At 50.9% G+C, this 22,963-nt stretch overlaps 1 protein-coding gene across 3 annotated transcripts in view; it reads right to left on the reverse strand.

Annotated features, from left to right (window-relative positions):
* Positions 1-22,963, reverse strand: part of IQSEC3 (IQ motif and Sec7 domain ArfGEF 3) — an 89,446-nt gene that overhangs the window by 47,762 nt on the left and 18,721 nt on the right. For 2 of the 3 annotated variants that reach the window (XM_040233705.1, XM_040233703.1), the window contains exon 1: positions 11,648-11,730. Coding sequence is in view for 1 of the 3 variants with exons in the window: in XM_040233706.1 (XP_040089640.1) it covers positions 11,648-11,731 (84 nt within the window). In the remaining 2 variants the exon portion in view is untranslated. Of the gene's footprint in view, positions 1-11,647; positions 11,732-22,963 lie in introns of those variants that run through there. The other variant, XM_040233706.1, reaches the window with a different exon arrangement.

The raw sequence follows: 22,963 nt of genomic DNA on the forward strand, positions 1-22,963 counted from the left end.
CCACACCCTGAACCTTCCTGTTCACGTCCACCCCGCCCCCCACCCCGGCCTCCATACCCAGTGACATGGTGAAGGCCTCCCTGCCTTCTTCTCCGCCCTGACCACCGTCATCCACGCTGGAAGCCGGGGCCCGCAGGAGGAGGCCCTGGAGGAGGGCGGCTGGGTCTTCCCTGCTGTCCACTTGCAGAGGCCGCCCTTCCTCCCACGGACCCCGAGAGAGTAAGTTACTCCCTCTCCTGTCCGCTCAGTGGAGACTCCAGGATTTGGCTGCACGACTGTTCCAGAAGGGTCTGGAAGGGCTGGTTTGTCTGGAGGGGTTTCCTGTTGAAGGCATCACAGCCCTCTGGACCTGTGTCCTCCGCAGAACCAAGCCCAGGATGCCACTCAGGGTGGGCCCCCGAGTCCAGTGTGGAAACCGTCTCTGCATCATAGCCCCTCACGGTGAGATGCCAGCACCTGGTGCCCACTGGGGAGGGGGTCTACATCTAGAAGTTTCCTTAGGATATCTCCCACACAGACTCACAGGCTGGGCCACACCAGTGATGCGATCTTATTGCCACTGGAAGCCTAATATTTTTGAGTGTTTTATTTCCTCCCCAATAGGTGTGGATCCGGTAGCAAAATCAAGCTCTCAGGACACCCTCCAAGCTCACTGCCTGACACACTGCACACAGTCACAAGCCTGGCCTTCTCTGAGCCTGAGGACATACCTCGGGCTTTCTCCTATGTCTGCCCAACCCCCTCCCAGAAGCTAGTTCCCTGCCCCGAGGATGATGCTCCAGAAACATGGCCTGCAGTCTGTCCTGACATACCCCACCGTCACCTGATGGCTGCACTGAGTAGTTGCTGTTTAGTCGCTCATTCGTGTCTGACTCTTTGCGACCCCATGGACTGTAGCCCGCCAGGCTCCTCTGTCCATGGGATTCTCCAGGCAAGAACACTGGAGTGGGTAGCCATTTCCTTCTCCAGGGGATCTTCCCAACCCAGGGATGGAACCCGGGTCTCCTGCATTGCAGGCAGGTTCTTTACCATCTGAGCTATAGGGAAGCCCGTGGGTTTCCCGGGTCATCTCCAAAGCTGTTTGGGTGAAAAGCGAAGCAGGACACAAAAACTTTGGGAGGAAGCCCCAGAGCTCCCACTGTGGGGAGCCAGCCCCGCACTCCAAGCAGGGCAGGGGTCAGCCCCAAGCCACAAACTTGTCTTTGCAGGGGCTGAACTGTCTCCTCCTCTTAGGACAGAAGGAGGCCAGACTGTCAGCTGGTGCGATTTCCCTGATAAAATGCCTGGGCGCTTAATCACATCCTCACTGCACCGTGACAGCCCAGTGCTGGTTAAATCATTTCCTCTCCTGCCCTGACATCTAGAAAATCCGCTCTCAGGGCCCGCTGGTCCTGCTTGATTGGCATTCATCAGGGCTTTTAGCTCCTTTGATCTCTTCCCCCAGCTAGTCTCTCAATTCTGAGTCCCTCACCCTTGCTCTCTCTCTCCAGTCAGCTCTCCGTGTATCATGGGCCAGGCTAGAGTAGAAACATCTGAACATGGCCCCCTCCTCCCTGCCAGTTGCCTGCCGTCCGGAGGAGGAACTGGGCCCTCTCCCTGAAGGGCACAGCTCAACAACCGAGAGCAAGACCCAGAGTTGTGTGTCTCCTTCCTCTTGCTATACTAGGGTCTCTGCTGCAGGGACCTCATCTGCTGAAAGAGTTGGCCCATTCTAAGTATTTCCCAGTCATGCCTGAGCCTTCTCCTGGAACTCCTAGATCTCAGCTGATTTCTCCCTTTCTGCTCTTAAAAAATCCAGTTTTATAACAGCTAGCATCAGGAATTCCCAGTGAATATGACTCTGAGCTCCCAGTGCAGGGGACACAGGTTTGTTCCCTGCTTGGGGAACTAAGATACCATGTGCTTCATGGCGCGGCCAAATAAAATTTTAAATTTTTTTAAATTTAAAAATCAAAAAGAAAGACAGCTCTGGGCCATGGCACTTGTGTGTGTGTGTGTGTGTGTGTGTGTGTGTTATTGCTCAGTCAAGTCTAACTCTTTGTGACACCATGGACTACACAGCAGAGTCCTCTGTCCATGGAATTCTCCAGGCAAGAATACTGGAGTGGGTAGCCATTCCCTTCTCCAGGGTATCTTCCCAATCCAGGGATCAAACCAGAGTCTCCTGCATTGCAGGTGGATTCTTTACAATCTGAGCCACTAAGGAAGCCCTCTATGGCACATACTTCATGCTAAAAAAAAAAAAAAGCTAGCATTTATTGAGTGCCTACTATAAACCAGATACCTTTGCACATATGACGTCATTGAATCCTCCCAACTACCCTAAGGGGCTTCCCTTGTGGCTCAGCTGGTAAAAAATCTGCCTGCTATGTGGGAGACCGGGGTTTGATCCCTGGGTTGGGAAGATCCCCTGGAGAAGGGAAAGCCTACCCACTCCACTATTCTGGCCTGGAGAATTCCATGGACTGTATAGTCCATGGTGTCGAAAGAGTCAGATACGACTGAGCGACTTTCAAAACCATCCTAAGAGCTAAGTGCTACTGTTGTCCCCATTGGACAGATAAGAAAATCGAGGATCCCAAAGCTTCAGTAGTTGCCCCAAGGTCACAGGGTTTGTATGTGACCAAGCCAGGACCTGAACCTAGATTTGAGTCGTTCTGTGTGTGCTCTCTATGCCAAAGCCTTTGACTGTGTGGACCACAATAAACTGTGGGAAATTCTGAAAGAGATGGGAATACCAGACCACCTGACCTGCCTCTTGAGAAACCTATATGCAGGTCAGGAAGCCACAGTTAGAACTGGACATGGAACAACAGACTGGTTCCAAATAGGAAAAGGAGTACGTCAAGGCTGTATATTGTCACCCTGCTTATTTAACTTCTATGAAGAGTACATCATGAGAAACGCTGGGCTGAAAGAAGCACAAGCTGGAATCAAGATTGCCGGGAGAAATAGCAATAATCTCAGATATGCAGATGACACCACCCTTATGGCAGAAAGTGAAGAGGAACTAAAAAGCCTCTTGATGAAAGTGAAAGAGGAGAGTGAAAAAGTTGGCTTAAACCTCAACATTCAGAAAATGAAGATCATGGCATCTGGTCCCATCACTTCATGGGAAATAGATGGGGAAACAGTGGAAACAGTGTCAGACTTTATTTTTTGGGGCTCCAAAATCACTGCAGATGGTGATTGCAGCCATGAAATTAAAAGACGCTTATTCCTTGGAAGGAAAGTTATGACCAACCTAGATAGTATATTGAAAAGCAGAGATATTGCTTTGCCAACAAAGGTCCATCTAGTCAAGGCTACGGTTCTTCCAATGGTTATGTGTGGATGTGAGAGTCGGACTGTGAAAAAAGCTGAGCACCAAAGAATTGATGCTTTTGAACTGTGGTGTTGGAGAAGATTCTTGAGAGTCCCTTGGACTGCAAGGAGATCCAACCGTCCATCCTAAAGGAGATCAGTCCTGGGTGTTCATTGGAAGGACTGATGCTAAAGCTGAAACTCCAATACTTTGGCCAACTCATGTGAAGAGTTGACTCATTGGAAAAACTCTGATGCTGGGAGGGATTAGGGGCAGGAGGAAAAGGGGACGACAGAGGATGAGATGGCTGGATGGCATCACCAAGTTGGTGATGGACAGGGAGGCCTGGCGTGCTGTGATTCATGGGGTCGCAAAGAGTCAGACACGACTGAGCCACTGAACTGAACTGAACTGAACTGTGTGTACTCTCAGGAGGTCTCCTTTAAAACCTCCCTTTTTATTTTCACAATAAATGAGATGAGGCTTCCCTGCTGACTCAGACGGTAAAGAGTCTACCTGTAGCGCAGGACACCCGGGTTCGATCCCTGGATTGGGAAGACCATCTGGAGAGGCGAATGGCTACCCAGCTTCCCTGGTGGCTCAGACGGTAAAGCGTCTGCCTGCAGTGCGGGAGACCCGGGTTCGATTCCTGGATCGGGAAGATCCCCTGGAGAAGGAAATGGCAACCCACTCCAGCACTCTTGCCTGGAAAATCCCATGAATGGAAGAGCATGATAGGCTACAGTCCATGGGGTCGAAAAGAGTCGGACACGACTGAGCGACTTCACTTCACTTCACCTACTCCAGTAGCCTGGTGGGCTGCAGTCCATGGCGTTGCAAAGAGTGGGACACAACTGAGCGACTAACACTTTTAATAAGTGAGATGGAGAGAGAAATCCCACCGACGGCCTGCTGAGGCTCCTCTGACATAAGTGCTCCCTCCAACTCCCAACCCTGACCTGGGGTCTCCTGTTTGGGTCACACCACCCTGATTTGTTCTGCTTGGTAAATGCTCCTGGTCCCTCCATATGGACGCCTCCTCCAGCCAAGGCAGTGCCTTACCTTCAGGTAGAATCACTCTAGGGGAGGAGCCTTGGGGACTAGAGTGTTCATACTGCCCACTCCCACCACCGTGTGTGATAGCTGAGGACATTGAGGCCTGGAGAAGGGGGTGGCTTGTCTCATTCTGGGTGAGGTCAGCACCAGCACCATCAGGCAGCGTAAGTCCAGAGGACAAGGCACTTTGGTCTCCTCCATCTCCCGTCTGCAGACAGTAAAAGCCTGCACCCTGTGTGTCCACCACCTTGACGTCCACAGACCCCTTTCTCTGTCCTCCCCCCACCCTTCTCTCGGTTCCAGACCGAAAAACATCGTCCTTCACAGACAGCTGGCTTCCTTGTTTTTTAAAAATATATATACATTTACTTATTTGGCTGTGCTGGGTCTTAGTTGCGGCATGTGGGATCTAGTCCCCTGACCAGGGATGGAGCTTGGGCCCCCTGCTTTGGGAGCACAGAGTCTTAGCAGCTAGACCACCAGGGAAGTCCCTTCTTTGCTTCTTAATCACCGCAAATGTAATCTCTAAAAATCTGTCTTATGGCCTCTCAAAGGCAGTAAGTTCTTTAAGAACGCCTGATTGGATGCAATTCCTCTCACTACATAGATTAAGATCGTTTCCTCATTTGGAGTCCGATGAAATGGATTTGAAACCCTTTTTGTTATCCATCAGAAACACTTACTGGAATGATAAGTCATTTTCATGGTTGTCTTATGAGTTAAAAGATACATGAATAGGTAAAGATGACCTTTCAGAGAAGAAAACAAAATAGCACGGGAAGTGGTGAAGTTAGAGAAATCTCTAGGCCTTCCCTTCCTGGGAATGAAAAGAGAGCCTCCATAATGTTAAAATAAGAAGTTTTCAGCAAATGCAGCAAAAATTTGTTTCTTCTTCTAAAACTGGACAAAGCTCTGCATGAATAAAAGCTGGTCCTCATGGTAGCTTTCATTTTGTTGTTCTGAAAGTATTGTCTTAGTTATGTTTATTTCTTTTCTTTTTTTTTTTTTTCGGCCATGCCATATGGCTTGTGGGATCTCAGTTCCTTGACCAGAGATTAAACCCCAGGCCATGGTGTGAAAGTTCAGAACCCTAACCACCAGGGAACTCCCATGTTCATTTTTTTAAATAATAAAGCTTAGAGCTTTTATCCTCTAAAAGTATCCCTTGGACGTTTCCCTCTTCAGCCTGGTTACACGAACCTCCTGCTCAAGGGTCAGGGGAAGCCGGGGGCAGGGAAGGGCCCCACCTTCTCACTCCCTGGACCATAGGTCAGGCTCTCGGGGGGACAAAGTTTCAGGGGACCACACTTCACTCCCTGCACCAACGAATCTCTTCCTTCCTTTGTCCTCTGACGCCAGTGGTAGAAGCCACAACGGATGTGGTTCAAATCCCAACTGTGCCATCGACCGGTCCAGGGACCAGTCATTCATCATCTCTGAGCCTCGTGTATAAGTAACATGGAACAACAATATTTTATAAGCTTTCCATGAGAATTAAATCATACCTGTATCTATTGCACACAGCAGGCTCTCAGCACAGGACAGCTAGCATTCTTCTTCCCTCTCATGAGTGGGGAACACAAAACAGAGTCACAGAGGGAGCAGGGGCTCTCTAACCAGCTCCAACATCCAGCAGCCTGTCTGGAGGTGGCCCAGCCTGGCCTGGCTCCCAGGGAAGCAGCCCCGGGGCTGAGCATCCGTCGTGACTACCCAGGTCACAGGAGAGACCATCTTAGAGGACAGCCAGGCCTGAGCGGGAAGCACACGGGAGATTGCTCCAGACACAAGTCCCGTGTCCCACAGAGCAGAAAGCAGACACCAGCACAGGACAGAACTTTCCTGATGCCCATTGGAGTTAGGGGCACCGCCCCCACCCAGCGAACCACCCCCAGATGGCATCTGTTCCATCTCTTGTGCCCCCAGATTCCGGCAGAGAGGGGTAAAATGACAGGGGGTCTGAGGGTAGAAGACCACCGTCTCTGGCTCCGGGACCAAATTCTCTGCCTTCTCCATTGAGGCCACCCTCAGGGATAGAGTCAGCCAAGATGGGCTCTCCTGTGACAAGCTGGGAACCCTCAGAAGACAGGAGCTCACATAAGGATGAGCAGCCCCTCCCCACGCCCGCTGCTCTGCACCACGTGCAGTTTGCTGCACCCACAGTAGACAGTGGTCTTCGAACCCCAGGACTCCCACCCAGGCTCTGCTCCAGGATAGTGCATTGCAGGGGGCAGTCTTCACAGCCCTGGCTCAGGGTGCCGGACCCCAACCCCTGCAAAGGCCTCTGGAATTGAATCTCTGGACTCTGAGGACATCAGACAATTTCCCCTTGGCCTTGCCGCTGCCCACTGCCACCCTGGCCTAAAGATGTGGAGACCCTGGGGCTTGGGAGCTGGGTGGGCTGGGCGTGCATCCTTCCACCCCTACCCCTGCCCCACCCCCACCCATGCAGTGACAGAAGCTGAGGCCTTTCTGTGCTTCTTTGGGGCAGAGCAAGCAATTCTGAAGTCCCAGAATTCGGAGGGGTTGGGGGCAGTGTTCCCGGCAGCCTGGGCGCCTGATGTGTGATGGGTGGAGCAGGCACAGGACTCCGGGCCCCTGAGACCACCTGTTTGAAGCCTAAACTGTATCGACTGAGAATTCAATCACTCCGTAATCGCTGAGCAAACTCTGGCTGGTCCATGATCAGGCCTCTGGCTACTGTGGCAGATGCTGACGTGGGGCTCCCCCTGCAACACCACTGCTAGCCGGTGTCTCCTCCTCAGGGGCCCCCAGCAGGGCCCCCAGCAGGGCCCCCAGCCTGGCTGATTGGCAGGTGATGGGAGTGAGGGGGACAGGGAGGGACTGGCTGGGGGAAGGCAGGTTCTCTTGTGGCCACGGTGCCCTGAGCAGAAGAGGTAGACTACAGAATCGTTTTTTCTTTTGTGAGGGGAGATATAAATTCCAGCCTAGAAAAATAAACCCTGGCAGGCTGCATGCTAATACATTAACAGCAGTTAATTCTATACGACCATTTTTATTTTATTTTTTCTTTATATTTTTATTTTCTTCTTTATATTTCTGCTTTTTCCACATTTCCAACAACTAGCAAGTATAACTTATAATCAGAGAAAATAGATGTTATTCAGGGTCGAATGCAGCAGCTGGAAGGATCCCTCCCATGCTCCTGAAGAAAACCCCGGTGGCAGTTCCGAGCAACGCAGCCGCCTGCGGGAGCTCAGCCTGGGCTGACCTTCCAGCCTCAGAACTGGTGGGCAGGGGTCCCTCTGCTGAGACCCGGAACTTCTCTCCACCCCAAGCTGTCATCTGCAGGTGGCCACAGGGAACGGAGGCAAAATACCAGGGCTGCTTAGTGCCGGGGCCTGGCGCATTAGGTAACACCAAGTGCCTCTTCCATCCTGGTTGGAGAACTGATGCCCAGAGTGCCCCAGCCCCTCCGCCAGGGCTGGGGGTGGTTCTGCTTCCTGCCCAGGGACCCCCTCCTGAGCGCCCCCCACCTCCTGTCATCACTCTAACAGAATTCAGTCTTCCTCCTTTTTGGGGGGGCGCTCCCTGCCACCCACAGAGACAAATGGGCTGCTATTTCTCTCTCTAGATGCCGGAGGCTGCTTGTTCCCCAGGTTACTGAGCACCCCAAAGGGAGGGGAGCCTGTGGGAAGAAGGGCAGGGCCCGCAATCACTGTCCCGTTCAGTCGCCCAGAATAAAGCCCTGTCATTACTGGCAGTGGGGGGACATGAGGAAGAGGGGCAGAGCCCAGCTCGCACGCCACTCGCTGCGCTGGAGGCTGATCACCCTGCTTCCCACCTGGGAAGCGTGGGATGCATGCTCAAGGCTGCATGAACCTAGGCATGGGGATGGGTGGCCCAGCCTCAGAGGCCTTATGGCCCCCATAACCACCCCAGGGCACCCCACCAATGGCCTCCCAATCTTCCCACTTCTGGGAGCATCACTCTCGGGCAGGCTCTGGGTTCCAAGAGAGAGGTTCCCTGACTCCAACCCCAAAGCTGCCCCTGGGGTAGCTGGACAAGGCTGAGCTCGCACCCCTGCACCCCCAGGACTGGGGCTTTGGGAGGGGGCAAGGGTCTCCCCTGGACCGAGGGTTTACCTCAGGCTCCAGCAGCTCTTTTCTGTACATCTGATCAAAGGGGCTATGGGCCATTGTCTGCCCTACCACCACCCCCGTCCCCAGGATGCGCCCATCAGCTCCAGAAAGGGACTCCTGCACAGTCAGCTTGGGTAGGGATGGTTGGTGGGGGGATGGTTGGTGGTGGGGGGAACAGCACCTCACTCTGCTGACCCAGATCACTGCTGGCTTGGGCCATATTTGGAGGAGGGAGGTAAGGGGCCTCGTGGCCAACCCTGCACTCACATACCAGAGACCCTGAGCTGTGACTGATGGTGTGAAGTCTTCACTGGGCCTCCTGTAAGGACCACCCAGCTTTTCCCTGGAGACCCCAGAGGAGGCCCACCAGCTGAAGCCTTGCTGTTCTGTCGATATCCAGTCGCTCAGTCAAGTCCAGTTCTTAGCAACCCCATGGACTGCAACACACCAGGCTTCCCTGTCCTCCACTACCTCCCTGAGTTTGCTCAAGTTCGTGTCCGTTAAGTCGGTGATACCTTGCAACCATCTCATCCTCTGTCTCCCTCTTCTCCTTTTTCCCTCAGTCTATCCCAGCATCAGGTTCTTTTCCAGTGAGTCGGCTCTTCACATTAGGCAGCCAAAGTACTGGAACCTTGCTGAGCCGGTGAAAACCCAGGCTGAGTGGTGGGGGCAGCCTGGCCTGTCTCGGAGCCCAAACTGGGGTCTCTTGAGGGTGGCTCAAGGGGCCTTGGGACCTGTATCCTCGCCTCAGCCCAGTCTCTGACCTCAGCACCTCCTTAGGGAAGCTCGGGGGTGGTGGTTGGCTACCCCCTCTGGAGGCTAAAGGGGAGGGAAGGGTCGGAAGGTCCCGGGCAGAGCTGGGAACAGGCATGTTGGGTGTCTGATGGGAGGAAACTTATCTGGGCTGGACTTCCCCAGGAAGCCAAGAACAGACAGACAGACTGATACACAAACTACTGAACATCCGGGGACTCCTCCCAGAGAAGCCGAGACACTGACATCAGACAGACTGACGGACAGACAAACAGAAACACACTCCAGGAAACTACAAACCAGACAGACAGGACAACTGGAACAACTGGGAGCAGAAAGTGACAGTGATTGACAATCGGGACACACCTGGGGGCCCCTCCCCCGGCCCTTCGCAGAGTGGCGGGTGGGGAGGCAGCAGGGGGCAGAGCTCACAGGCCCTAGGGGACTTAGAGAACCTCCCACCTCCCTCCCAGGGATTCTGAGATAAGAGATTTCCTATCATCTTGGAAAAGAAACTGGTCCCCCTGCCCCCGCCCGCACCCCCCGCCCCAGTCTCCCATCCCCTCCCACCAGGAGTCAGGGCTGAGGGAAGGGGCGTGGAAGACCCAAGAGATGACTTCTATCCTCGGGCACCTCCCAGGCGCCAGCGTCCTGGGGGCGCTGGGTCATCTACCCTCACTGGCGCCAGGGCTCGAGGGGCAGCAAGAGATGCGGACCAGACTGAGATGGCCGATGGGCAGGGCGGGCAGACCAGATAGCTCCTCTCTTCTCCCCACCAAGGAGGACCCCTCAGCCGTGTGTCTGAGCAGTAGCCGCTCGTGGGGCAGGGCACGGCCCTGCCCATCCTTCCTCCGGGTCACTAACTCTCTGCCCTTTTTCCTGTCCTCTCCCACTGTCTCATTCTCTCGTTTCTCATCTTCCTTCCAGTTTCCAGGAGGGTCATTTCCAATGTGGGGGCTCACACACCCCCCTGGACAGGGAGCCCCTGGGGATCCAGGGGGCCGCTCTCTCCCGCGGTCCTGGGCGCAGAGCCCGGCCCCCAGTCCTCCAGGCATCAGCACAGCGCCTCGTCCTCCCCTTGCTCCCACCCCCAGTGCGGTCGCCTCCGGGAACAACCGTGCCTCCTACAGCCCTGGAGGTGAGCACCCCAAGGTGGGCCCCTGATTTAACCTAACCCAACCCCCCGCCACTTCCATTCCTACACCCCCTCCAGAGTCCTGCCTTTCCCAACCCCCCCAACTCCTCCAAAGGGAAAACAAGCAATAACACCTGTCAGGGAAGGTTTTCCATCGCCAAGCTCACCAGCTACTACCTCTGATGGCTACCCATTATTTTCCTAGGAATAAAGGGGGAAGGATCATGGGGTCACTGAGGCTTAAACTGGGAAGTGGCCCTTAGTGCAGGTCTAGGCCTGGGTGCTTACAGCCCAGAACCTTCTGCTGCCCTCCCACACAGACCTAAAGCCCATCTGGGCTGTGAGCAGCCCAGAGGCTCAGAGAGATGGTACATCATGTTGTTCTCTACATAGAACAGGCCTTCTTCATACAGATGGGGCAACTGGGGCCCAGAAGAGTTAAGGAACTTGCCCAAGTCCACTCATAAAAGAGGAGACAGCAGATGGGGTCACCTCCACGCCAGAGTCTGAGTGTCCTGACCCCCAGGGAAGTAAAGGATGAGCAAAGGAAAGAGAAAGGTCCTGAACTGAGACAGAAATCTTGGGGGAAAGATAAGAGGACAAAGTGTGAGCAGCACAGAGGGGGCGGCTCCAGGTGGAGACAGAGGGAGAGAGTACTGATGGGGGGAGGAGGAAAGATGGAGGGGGAGGACAATGAGGAGAGGATGCTGGAGAGCAGGGCAGGATGGGGGGCGAGAGAGGGCGGGTCCTGAAGGGCCCAGGACAGGCGAGGAGGAGAGCCTGGACAGGACCCTGACTTCTCAGTGCCTCCTCCCCTTCCCAGGTGGTCGGCCAACCCAGCGGAGGTGGACAAGCCTAAAAATCAAAGCTATCTTGGTTGGCTCCTTTGTGGAAGGAGAAAAATTATCAAGAAAAATGCAAGTCTTGAGTAAGAAAGGCAGTATGGGTCCTCTTATTGGTTGGGCACCTTTGGGTGCCGGACAACCCACCACTAAGACATGTAGATAGAATCAAGTTAATTTCCCCTGATGTTTAAACAGGTAAACTTTTCACAGGCTGTTTAGTAGGGGCGATTATAGATCTGGGATTTGAACAGTAGTGTTATAATGATCTAAACATCAGCAATGGCTCATCTGGGGTCTGGAAGAAGGAAGGAGAGATGGAAACATGAGGAAGGAGGTAAAAACAAACAAGACGCGAGACTAGGGAGGAGGAAGCAGAGTGGGGCCCTGGTGTGTGCTCTGCTCGGGGTGGAGGACGGTGAGGGGGGAGGGGAGGACGCGCAGCGGCTCTTCCCACCTGTGGGGGCCCAGGTCGGAGCAGGCGGGCTTCTGCTCGGCGTCAGCGGCTGGGCAGCAGAACTGGTGCAGCACGGTCTCATTCCTGAGGGCAGAGCAGAGGGAGAAGGTCAGCGCCCTCGGCCGCAAGGCGCCTCCGCGTGGCACCCTGCCCCCCAGGAAAGCTGAGGCCCCAGACGCTGCCCAGGGAGGACGTATGCCACTACAGACACCACCTCCTGCTCGCAGCCCTCCCACCTCTTCCACCTCTGCACCCCGGTCCCCGCAGCAGGCGCCTCCACGTGGATATACCATCTATTCAGCTCTGACTTTTGTCACGATCACAGTTAGTCCTCCACGGCCCTGCCGCCCACTAAGGTCCAGCCAGCAAGGCAGAACTATTCATCCAAGATGCACAGAATTGCACGCAGTGAACACTTTTGGCTAATCATATGCAAAGATGCAAAGCGCTCATAGAGGCTCAGATGGTAAAGAATCTACCTGCAATGTGGGAGGCCCGGGTTCGATTCCTGGGTCAGGAATATCCCATGGAGGAGGAAATGGAAACCCACTCCAGTGTCCTTGCCTGGAGAATCCCACGGCCACAGGAGCCTGGTAGGCTACAGTCCACGGGGTCACAAAGAGGCGGACACGACTGAGCAACTGAGCACGCAGATGCTGTCTTGATTTACTGAGGCTGTTTTGTGTGTGTGTCCCAGCACAGAGGGAATTCGGAAAAATTAAAAAAGGAGGCAGCGTGGCCTGAAAGAAGAGGAGAATCTGGGATTCATCCAGAAGAGGACCCCATTTCTTATTTCAAAAGAGCTGGGAAGTGGAGAAGAGAGTGGCAGTGCTGCCAGGGGAAAGTCAGAGACCAGAGAGGCCAGCTGGCCAGAGGGAGAAGAAGCACCAAATGCCAAGAGCTAACGAGGCCGTCACCCGGCCAGGCCCCGACCCAGAAGAGGCTGCCCAACCACCACCTCCCACATCTGTATTCAGACTTGGGACTCCACGGCTTGGCCATAAACACAGCTGAGTCAGTGAGGCGACTGATGAGACGTGTGGTCCTGCAGCGGGTGAAGCAGCAGAGGATGGACAGACGAGGGGACACCCAGCAGGAGAATCGAGAAAGAAAAGCCAACAATTTTGAGAAATAAGAGCAAGTTATAGGGACTTCCTGGTGGTCCAGTGATTAAGTATCTGCCTGCCAGTGCAGGGAACACGGGTTCAGTCCCTGGTCCGGGAAGATTCTGCATGCCATGGAGCAACTAAGCCCGTGAACCACAGCTACTGGGACTGTGTTCCAGAGCCTGCAGACCATCATTACTGAGCCCACGTGCCACAACTACACAAGCCCGAGCACCCTGGAGACCACGCCCGATGCTCCGCACCAAGAGAGGCCACCACGATGAGAAGCCCGCGAACTGCAACCGGAGGGCAGCCCCTGCTCATGGCAACTAGAGAAAAGCCTGCAGAGCAACGGAGACCCAGTGCAGCCACAAATAAATAGATAAATAGACGAGTTATACGACTTCCACTGAGTGTTTTCTAGACTTAAAGCTGCTCAAATTAAGAGAATTTGGTGTTGGCATAAGGACAGACATACAGATTGGTTGTACCAAATGCAGAGGCTAGAAATAGACTCAAACATCAACTGATTCTTGGTACATTGATTTGTAGTAAAAGTACCAAGATAATTCAGTAAGGGATAAACTTTTTTTAACAGATGGTGCTGAAACAGTTGAACATCAATATGCAGGAAAATGGACTTCAATCCATATCTTACACCATAGATACATGAATTAATACTAACTGGATCACAGACCTAAAGTAACAGATGTAATAATTTTATAAACAGACCTAGTGATTTTATTTTTCCAGTTGTCATGTACGGATGAGAGAGTTGGACCATAAAGAAAGCTGAGCACTGAAGAATTGATGCTTTTGAACTGTGGTGTTGGAGAAGACTCTTGAGAGTACCTTGGACTGCAAGGAGATCCAACCACTTCATCCTAAAGGAGATCATTGGAAGGACTGATGCTGAAACTCCAATACTTTGGCCACCTGATGCAAAGAACTGACTCATTGGAAAGTACTCTGATGCTGGGAAAGATTGAAGGCAGGAGGAAAAGGGGATGACAGAGGATGAGATAGTTGGATGGCATCACCGACTCAATGGACATGAGTTTGAGTAAACTCCAGGTGTTGGTGAGGGACAGGGAGGCCTGCCGTGCTGCAGTCCTTGGGGTCACAAAGAGTGGGACATGACTGAGTGACTGAATTGAACTGAACTGAATGATTTTATTAATAAAATTATAAAACTTTTCAAAGAAAACATAGGAAAAAGTCTGTGACTTAGAGAACACAGAGATCGCCTATGTAGGATACAAAAAGCACAAACCATGGAGGAAATAAGTTGATAAATTAGACTTCATTGAAATAAAATGAAATTTTCTGTTTTGAAAGACACTGTTAAGAAAAGTGAATTCTTATAACTCAGTAATTAGGGGCTTCCCAGGTGGTTCAGTAGTAAAGAATCTGCCTGTCAATGCAGGAGACAAGGGGTTGGTTCCTAGTTCCTAGTTGCCTCAGGGCAACTAAGCCTGTGCACCACAGCAACTGACCCTGTGCTCTGGAGCCCAGAAACCGCAGCATGAGAAACCCACTCACTGCAACTGGAAAGTAGCCCTGCTCATCACAACTGGAGAAAAGAAATGAAGACCCAGCATAGCCAGAAATAAATTAATTAATTAATTAAAAAAATAAGACAAACAACTTTATAGAAAACTGTACTAAAGATTTGAATAGATACTTCTCCAAAGAAAATATACTGACACCACTAGTCATTGCTGCTGCTGCTGCTGCTGCTAAGTCGCTTCAGTCATGTCCAATTCTGTGCGACCCCATAGACGGCAGCCCACCACGCTCCCCCATCCCTGGGATTCTCCAGGCAAGAACACTGGAGTGGGTTGCCATTTCCTTCTCCAATGCATGAAAGTAAAAAGTGAAAGTGAAGTCGCTCAGTTGTGTCTGAGTCTTGGAGACCCCATGGACTGTAGCCCACCAGGCTCCTCCGCCCATGGGATTTTCCAGGCAAGAGTACTGGAGTGGGGTGCCATTGCCTTCTCCTCACTAGTCATTAGGGAGATGCAAATGAAAATCAAAATGAGACACCACTGCACGCCCATGAGAAGGACTAAGTTCAAAAGTCTGACAACACCAAGTGTTGAGGAGAGTGTGGAGCACCTGGGACTCTCACACTTCTGGTGGAAATGTAAAATGGCACAACTCTTGGGAAAGGACTCTGGCCGTTTCTTATAAAGTTAAAACACACACTGTTTGCTCCTGTAACTGTATGCCTGGGGCTTCCCTGGTGACTCAGACAGTAAAGAACATTCCTGCAATTGCAGGAGACCCCAGTTTGATCCCTGGGTCAGGAATATCCCCTAGAAAAGGGAATGGGTACCCACTCCAGTATTCTTGTCTGGAAAACTCCATGGACAGAGGAGCCTGGCGGGTTACAGAGTGAAGAGTTGCAAAGGGTTCGGACACAACTGAATGACTAACACTAATTGCATGCTTATTTACCCCAGATAAATAAAAATACATATTGACATGAAACTGTTCACAGCTGCAAATGTTCCCAGAAGCAAGAAGCTGTCGACTCTACATATACACTGCCAGTCGACCTTGGACCAGGTTGCCAAGAAGGCACAACGGGGAAAAGATCATCTCTTCAACAAATGGTATCAGGAAAGGTTAACACACTCATGCGGAATAATTAATTTGGACCCATATCTCACACTGTACACAAAATCAGCTCAAAATGGATGAGAGACTTAAGCATAAGACCTAGGGGGAAAGCTTTATGACATTGGTCTTGGCAATGACTTCATGGATATGACACCAAAACCACAGTCAACAAAATTAAAAATAGGCAAGTGGGACTACATTAAACCAAAAAAACTCCCGCACTGCAAAAAAAAAAAAAAAAATCAACAGAGTGAAAAGGCAACCTACAGAACAGGAGAAAATAGTTGCAAACCATATGTCTGATAAGCAGTTAATTTCCAAAATACAGAAAGAACTCCTACAACTCAATAGCAACAAAACCTAGTAACTCAATTAAAAGTGGGCTAAAAACTTGAACAAACATTTTTCCAGAGAAGACATGCAAATGGCCCACAGGTATATCAAAAGATGCTCGAGGTAACTATCAGTTCAGTTCAGTTCAGTCGCTCAGTCGTGTCCAAATCTTTGTGACCCCATGAATCGCAGCATGCCAGGCCTCCCTGTCCATCACCATCTCCCGGAGTTCACTCAGACTCACGTCCATCAAGTCCGTGATGCCGTCCAGCCATCTCATTCTCCTCCTGTCCCCAATCCCTCCCAGCATCAGAGTCTTTTCCAATGAGTCAACTCTTCACATGAGGTGGCCAAAGTACTGGAGTTTCAGCTTTAGCATCATTCCTTCCAAAGAAATCCCAGGGTTGATCTCCTTCAGAACAGACTGGTTGGATCTCCTTGCAGTCCAAGGGACTCTCTCAAGAGTCTTCTCCAACACCACAGTTCAAAAGCATCAGTTTTGCAAATCAAAACCACAAGGGGCTGTTGCCTCACACGTGGTAGGATATTTATTCTTAAAAAAAAAAAAAAAAAACGACAAAGACTACAAACATTGGGGAAAATGTGGAGAAATTAAAATCCTTATACACAGTTGGTAGGAATGAAAAAAATGGTGCTATGAAAAACAGTATAGAGGTTTCTCAAAATATTAAAAATAGAACTATCACATGATCCAGAAATCTCCCTTCTGGGTATTTATCCAAAAGAATTGAAATCAGGATCTCGATGAGATATTAGCCCTCCAATATTCAGCGCAGCCCTGGAGGAGGAAATGGCAACCCACTCCAGAATTCTTGTCTGGAGCGTTCCATGGACAGAGGGGCCTGGTGGGCTACAGTCCATGGGGTCGCGAAGAGTCGGACAGGACAGAGCACAGCACAGCACATCGTTCAGGGCAGCGCTCTTCACAAAAGCCGAGATTCACAAACAGCCTAAAAGACGGACGAACAAGTAGAGGCAGTGCCTTCCATACAAGTGGAATCTATTCAGCCTTTAAAAAGAAGGAAATTCTGGGAATTCCCTGGCGATCCATTGGTTAGGACTCCACACGCTCACTGCCAAGGAATCAGGTTCAATCTTTGGTTGGGAAACTAAGAGCCCACAAAGGGTGTGCTGTGGCTGAAAGAAAAATAAATAAATAAAAATGGGAACAAAAAAAAGAAGGAAACTCTGCCGAATCTGACAACATGGATGAACCTTAAAGACATGCTAAGCAAAATAAGCCAGTCACAGAAAGACAAATACTGCATGATCCCAATTATATGAATGAGGATCCTAAAATAGTCAAACTCACAGAATTAGAGACTAGAATAGTGGTTGCCAGGGATGGGGGAGGGGAGGGGACAAAAGGGAAATTCCTGATCAACAGACATAAAGTTTTAGTCATGCAAGATGAATTTTTCCTAGAGGCCTGCTGCGCAGCATTGCGCCAGTAGCTACAATGTACACCCAGGAATCTGTTAAGCGAGTGGATCTTGCATTGTGTGTTTGTACCACAATCAAATTAAATATGTAAAGAGATTAAATATCCACGTAAGTGTTTGGGTTCAAATATTCATTTCTCGAGTTGTGTGACTAACAGGAGGGTTTCCAGGGACTTCCCAGGCACTCTGGTGGTTAAGACTTGGAGATCTCAGTGTAGGGGGCACAGGTTTGATCCCTGGTCGGGGAACTAACATCCCAAATGCTGTGCAACCAAATAAAATAAAAAAGCCGGGTGGGAGGTGGGAGGTGGGAGGGGGATTCAGGATTGGGAGCTTGTATACACCTGTGGTGGATTCATGTCAATGTATGGCAAAACCAATACAGTATTGTAAAGTAAAATAAAGTAAAAAAAAAAAAAAGTGATTTATGCTTTGTGAGCCCCTGTGCCCTGGCCAGAGGAGTAGGAGTGGGATGGAGTTGGTTCAGAGTTAATTCAAGGAGAGTAAACACATGTGCACACCAAGCCTTAGTAAGTTGAGTAAATGATGTACCCTGCACACATATGAAGCATGTGTTCTAAATGTATGTAGAGGCAGTATTTTTAGAAAAAAGGGAGAGAGACTCGTGTTAAAGAAAAGAAAACCCTGCAACCCTGAATTGGTAAATGGATAAGCAGATTGTAGCATATCTATACAAAGGAATACTAGTCAGCAGTAAAAAGGAATAAGCTTACTCATATAGGCAACAAGTGGATGGATTTCAAAAGAGCCTTACAGTAAGTGAAGGACAGCAGACGCAAAATTCCACACACTGCATGATTCCATGCGAATGAGGTTCTAGAAAAGGCAAATCCATCGTGACAGGAAGCAGACCAGTTTCAGTGACACGAAAGTGGGGAGATTCAAGCTGAAGGGAACAAGAGGTCATGGGGTGGTGGAGCTATTCCGTCACTTGAGAAGTAGCTACATAGCAGTAGACATTTGTCAAAAATCACAACCTACATATTTAACTATGGGAGGATTTTATTTTTTAAGACCAAAATATTTTCTTCCCCTTCTCACTTCTCGATACTTCATCAAGGGTCTTGAGAATAATTTCTAAGTTCACTCCTCCAGTTGCCCCCGGGTCACCTAATTATTAACCACCCCCCTGCCCTCATGCAGCAGGAAAAAACACTAACTTTTTCATTCTCTTCAACTGTTAGATTGGATTTTCAGAGACCAGATGGCTTGCAACTGAGCCAAAGGAGGCCAGGGGGCCAGAAAGCAGGACAATGAGAAAGTTGAGGGTAGGGGTGGTTGAGCTGGGAAAATGCTGGCCGGGGCCCTGCAGCGGGGGTGGGGGGATGTTCCAAGAAGGGCAGCAGCAACACGCAGGAGCTGGTGATGGAGACCCAGGCCCCTTTCCACACGCTGGCCCTGGGCCAGCACTGTAAACCAGGCTCACCTTGTAAACCTGTCGGATCACTGTAACCAGGCTCTTATCCCTGCCCTGTGCATCTTACTGACTTGTGGGGCTTCAGTAAGACTTAAATGCAAGGCTGCACTGGAAGAACCCTAATAAACCCAGCATAGACACACAAACATGACTGTGCTGTGCGAAGACACTCAGTCCGGTCAACCCTTTGGGACCCCATGGACTGTAGCTCACCAGGCTCCTCTGTCCATGGGGTTCTCCAGGCAAGAACTCTGGAATGGGTTGCTGTGCCCTCCTCCAGGGGATCTTCCTGACCTAAGGATTGAACCAGCGTCTCTTACGTCTCCTGCTTGGCAGGCAGGTTCTTTACCACTCGAGCCGCCTTGAAAGTCTATTACTGCTGTTGGTCTGGGAAACTGAGGGACTCAGCGGCCCCAGCTCGTGGCCAGCAGAGACTGCCAGGTGCCGTCCCTACTTCCTCCTCCCAGCCCCCGCCCCTCCTGCAGGCCAAGGGCAAGAAGGAAAGGGTGGACTTCCTTTGCTCCTCAGTGCAGTCTGCCAACTGTACCTCCTCCTCAGAAAGCTTTGGAAAGGTCTTAATAACAAGCCAAGTGATGACAGATGTCCCAGCAGCCAGGGGCAGAAAGCTACAGAAATGTCACCCTGGTCTAGGAGGCCCGCAGCTCTGTGTTCCACCCCAAGTCAGACCAGGGCTGCACGATCAGGTGGGCCTCCCTCTCTCCAGCCTCTGTTTCCCTCTCATTCTCTGCCCAGTCTCCTTTGGAGGAGCTTTAAAGGTCATCTAGTCCAGCGGTCCCCAACCTTTGTGGCATCAGGGACCAGCTTTGTGGAAGACAATTTTTCCATGGTTTCGGGATGATTCAGGTGCATTACATTTATTGTGCACTTTTCTGTTCTTATTACATCAGCTCCGTTCAGATCATCAGGCATTAGATCCTGGAGGCTGAGGACCCTCGATCTCGTCCGTGTCCGCACGCTGCCAAGTAATAGGGGTTACAGAGCCTGGGGGAAGAGCTACCTGTGTCTTCTCCTCAGAGAGGATTCCCTTGAAAACAGGCTGCTGGCTCTTAGATGTTCATGTGAAGAAGCCTGGTCCTGCAGAAACCCTGTGTTTCTCTCCTGGGTTCTGAGGAGCCTCAGGGCCCCATCAGGCACCCCTAGAGCCACCCTGGAGTCAGGAGGCAAGTGGAGAAGGCTGGGCATGGAACTTACACTCCAACCGGAACTCTGATCTGGTCTAATTACATGTTAGGATGCCACCAGATTTGATGTGGAGGGTAGGGGGAAAAGTTTCCTTGTTTTAAAAAATAACTGGGAAACTATTCTTCTAACTGGACGCTCTCTTCCTGAGGTGATTAAGCCTGTTCCAATCTCCAATCTTTCCAGTCTCCTTGGTCTTGGAGAGGAGCTTCGGTGGCTCACCCCTACCCTCCTGGTCTCACTGCCTGGAGGAAGCCTCCTTGCTTACTTCTGCCTCACTCCTCGGTACCTGCCTTGTCTTGGTCTCCTCATCTGCAAATGGGGTTAACAATAGAACTTCTCTACAGCATTGTTCTGAGGGTGAGATGAGTTAAAACACACGCACTTACAATAGAAATTGGCGCACAATAGATGCTTGCCTGGTGGCTCAGATGGTAAAGACTGCCTGCAATGCAGGAAACCTGAGTTCGATCCCTGGGTTAAGAAGATCCCTTGAGAAGGGAATGGCAACCCACTCCAGTATTCTTGCCTGGAGAATCCTATGGACAGAGGAGCCTGGTGGGCTACAGTCCATGGGGTCACAAAGAATCGGACACAACTGAGCGACTAACACTTTCATATTCAGCTGCTTAATAACTGTCAGCTGTTATTAAAGCCCCTGCTTCTGCCACCCTTCCATCTCAGGGAGGGTGATCCCCTCTCTCCAAGCCCCCTCATAAGGCTTTCTCCTCCTCGATGGTCTTCAACGCTGTCCCATTTCACAGGCTACACCCTCCCCTCTCCTCTACAGCCCCCCAGAAAGAGCCAGCTGCTACAGGCGCTTCCTCTCACCTCGATCTCCTGGAACTCACTGGAATGTAGCTCCTTCCCGGGGCCCTAACAGAGCTTCCCCTAGGGAGCCCCCAGCGAGCTTCATTGACTTGACTCTTCTGCAGATTCATCGGTCAAACCCTCCTTCTTGAAACACCCTGGCCCTGGCTTCCTGAGAAGTGGTCTGCTGGGTTGTTTCCATGGTGATGGGAGGAACCCATCCCCGTGGGGGGAGAAGTCCATGGAAAAGGAAGGAGCCAACGTCCAACAACACCAACTGGCCTGGCCAGCGCTTGTGACCATCCTGAAAGTGAGCCTTTGGGGTCAGGCTTCATTCTTGAATGAGCTGCTCTATTTCCCAAACAGCAAACACCACGTCTTGTGGCTCCCTACACCCACCCCTTGCTGGCCACCCACTAGCTGCTCAATGTTTGCTGGCCGGGGGGTCTGCCTAGGTCTAGTGCATTCTCGTGTTTTCTTTTCAATTATGCAACATGGTGCTATCAATTCTGTTTTATACTCACTTCTCAGACTATTCATCTCACAGGTGAGGTTTGTACACCCCGTTACTAGCTTCTCCCTATTTCCTCCACCACACACCCAGCCCCTGGCAACCAGTTTTCTCCATTCTGTTTCTATGAATTTGACATTTTTTTTCTTTTTAAGATTCCACATGTAAGTAATATCATGCAGTATTTGTTTTTCTCTGTCTGGCTTTAGGACCACACCCTCAAGGTCTATCCATGGTGTCACAAAGGCAAGATTTCCTTCTCTCATGGCTGGAAGATAATATTCCATTATATATGTGTGTGTGTGTATATATATATATATATATATGTACATATGTGGATCCACTTCTTTACCCATTCATCCACTGATGGACATGTAGGTTGTTCCCATCTCTAGGCTATTGTAAATAGTGCTATAATAAATGGGAGTGTAGCTATCTCTCCCAGATCCTGTTTTAATTTCCTTTGGATCAATACCCGGAAGTGGAATTGCTGGATCATATGGTAGCTGTATTTTTAATTTTTTTGAAGAACCATACTGTCTTCCATAGCGGCTGCATGAATTTACATTCCCACAACAGTGCCCGAGGGCTCCCTTTTCCCCACACCCTCTCCGACATTTGTGATTTCTTGTCCTTTTGATTACAACCAGCTTAATAACAGGGGTGATATGGTGTCTCATGGTGGTTTTTTATCTTTTATTTTTATTTTGGGCTGCACTGGGTCTTTGTTGCCTCACACAGGCTTTCTCCAGTTGTCTCAAACGAGGGCTACTCTATAGTTGCAGTACGTGGGCTTCTTATTGTGGTGTCCTCTCCTGTTGCAGAGCTTGGGCTCTGGGGACAAGGCCTTCAGCACTTGTATTTCCCAGGTCCTAGAGCACAGGCTCAGTAGTTGTGGTGCATGGGCCTAGCTTTGGCTTTTCCTCCCACCTAGATCCCTTGGTGGGATCTTCCCAGACCGGGAATTCAACCCATGTCTCCTGCTTTGGGAGGCAGATTTTTTTACCACTGAGCCACCTGAGAAGTCCCCTTTACCACTGAGCCACCTGGGAAGTCCCCTCTGCCCATTTTTTAACTGGTTTGTTTTTTGCCACTTAGTTGTATGAGTTCTCTATACATTTTGAATATTCACCGCTTATCACAGCATGATTTGGAACTATTTCCTCCTGTTCGGTATGCTGCCTTTTTGTTTTGTTGATGGTTTCCGTGCTGTGAGAAAGCTTTTCGATCTGACGCCACCACACTTGCTTCTCTCTGCTTTTGTTGCCAGTCTGTTCTTGTCACGCTGGGTACCAGCACCTTGCTGGGCACCCAGGTTGCTGTCTCTTCGCTTCACTCCAGCCCCTCGCAGCGTCTACAGCATCATCTCACACACCTTTTCATCTTTGGGTTAGATCTAGTTATTCCTGCCGGCAGGTAAGGAACAGAGAGGTGACCTGGTTTTCCCGAGGTTGCACAGCTGGTAACGGGTGGAACCAGCACTGGGCTGAGTTCCTCTCATCCTAGGCGAGCGCCCCATGGAGCAGACAGGGAGCCACAGATGCCCTAGGGAGGAATTCCATCGGGACCCCTTCTCCGACTGCAGGAGGCAGCTTAGTTCCTGGAGACCCTATGACCTGCAGATTTGGGAGGAGCTTCATTCAGTCCTTGCCTCCCCCTCGGTGAGGCTATGGACACCCCAAACCTACGCACACACAATCCTGCACGTGTCATGGATGCACATGCACTCACTCTTGGCTGTGTAGACACACATATGCACACTCATATTTTCACGTGCAACCCTGCATGTGCAGATGGGCACACACAGGACTGAGACCAAGGATGTTTCAT

Source organism: Oryx dammah, unplaced genomic scaffold (genome assembly GCF_014754425.2).
Source record: "Oryx dammah isolate SB20612 unplaced genomic scaffold, SCBI_Odam_1.1 HiC_scaffold_29, whole genome shotgun sequence".
Taxonomy (NCBI): Eukaryota; Metazoa; Chordata; class Mammalia; order Artiodactyla; family Bovidae; genus Oryx; species Oryx dammah.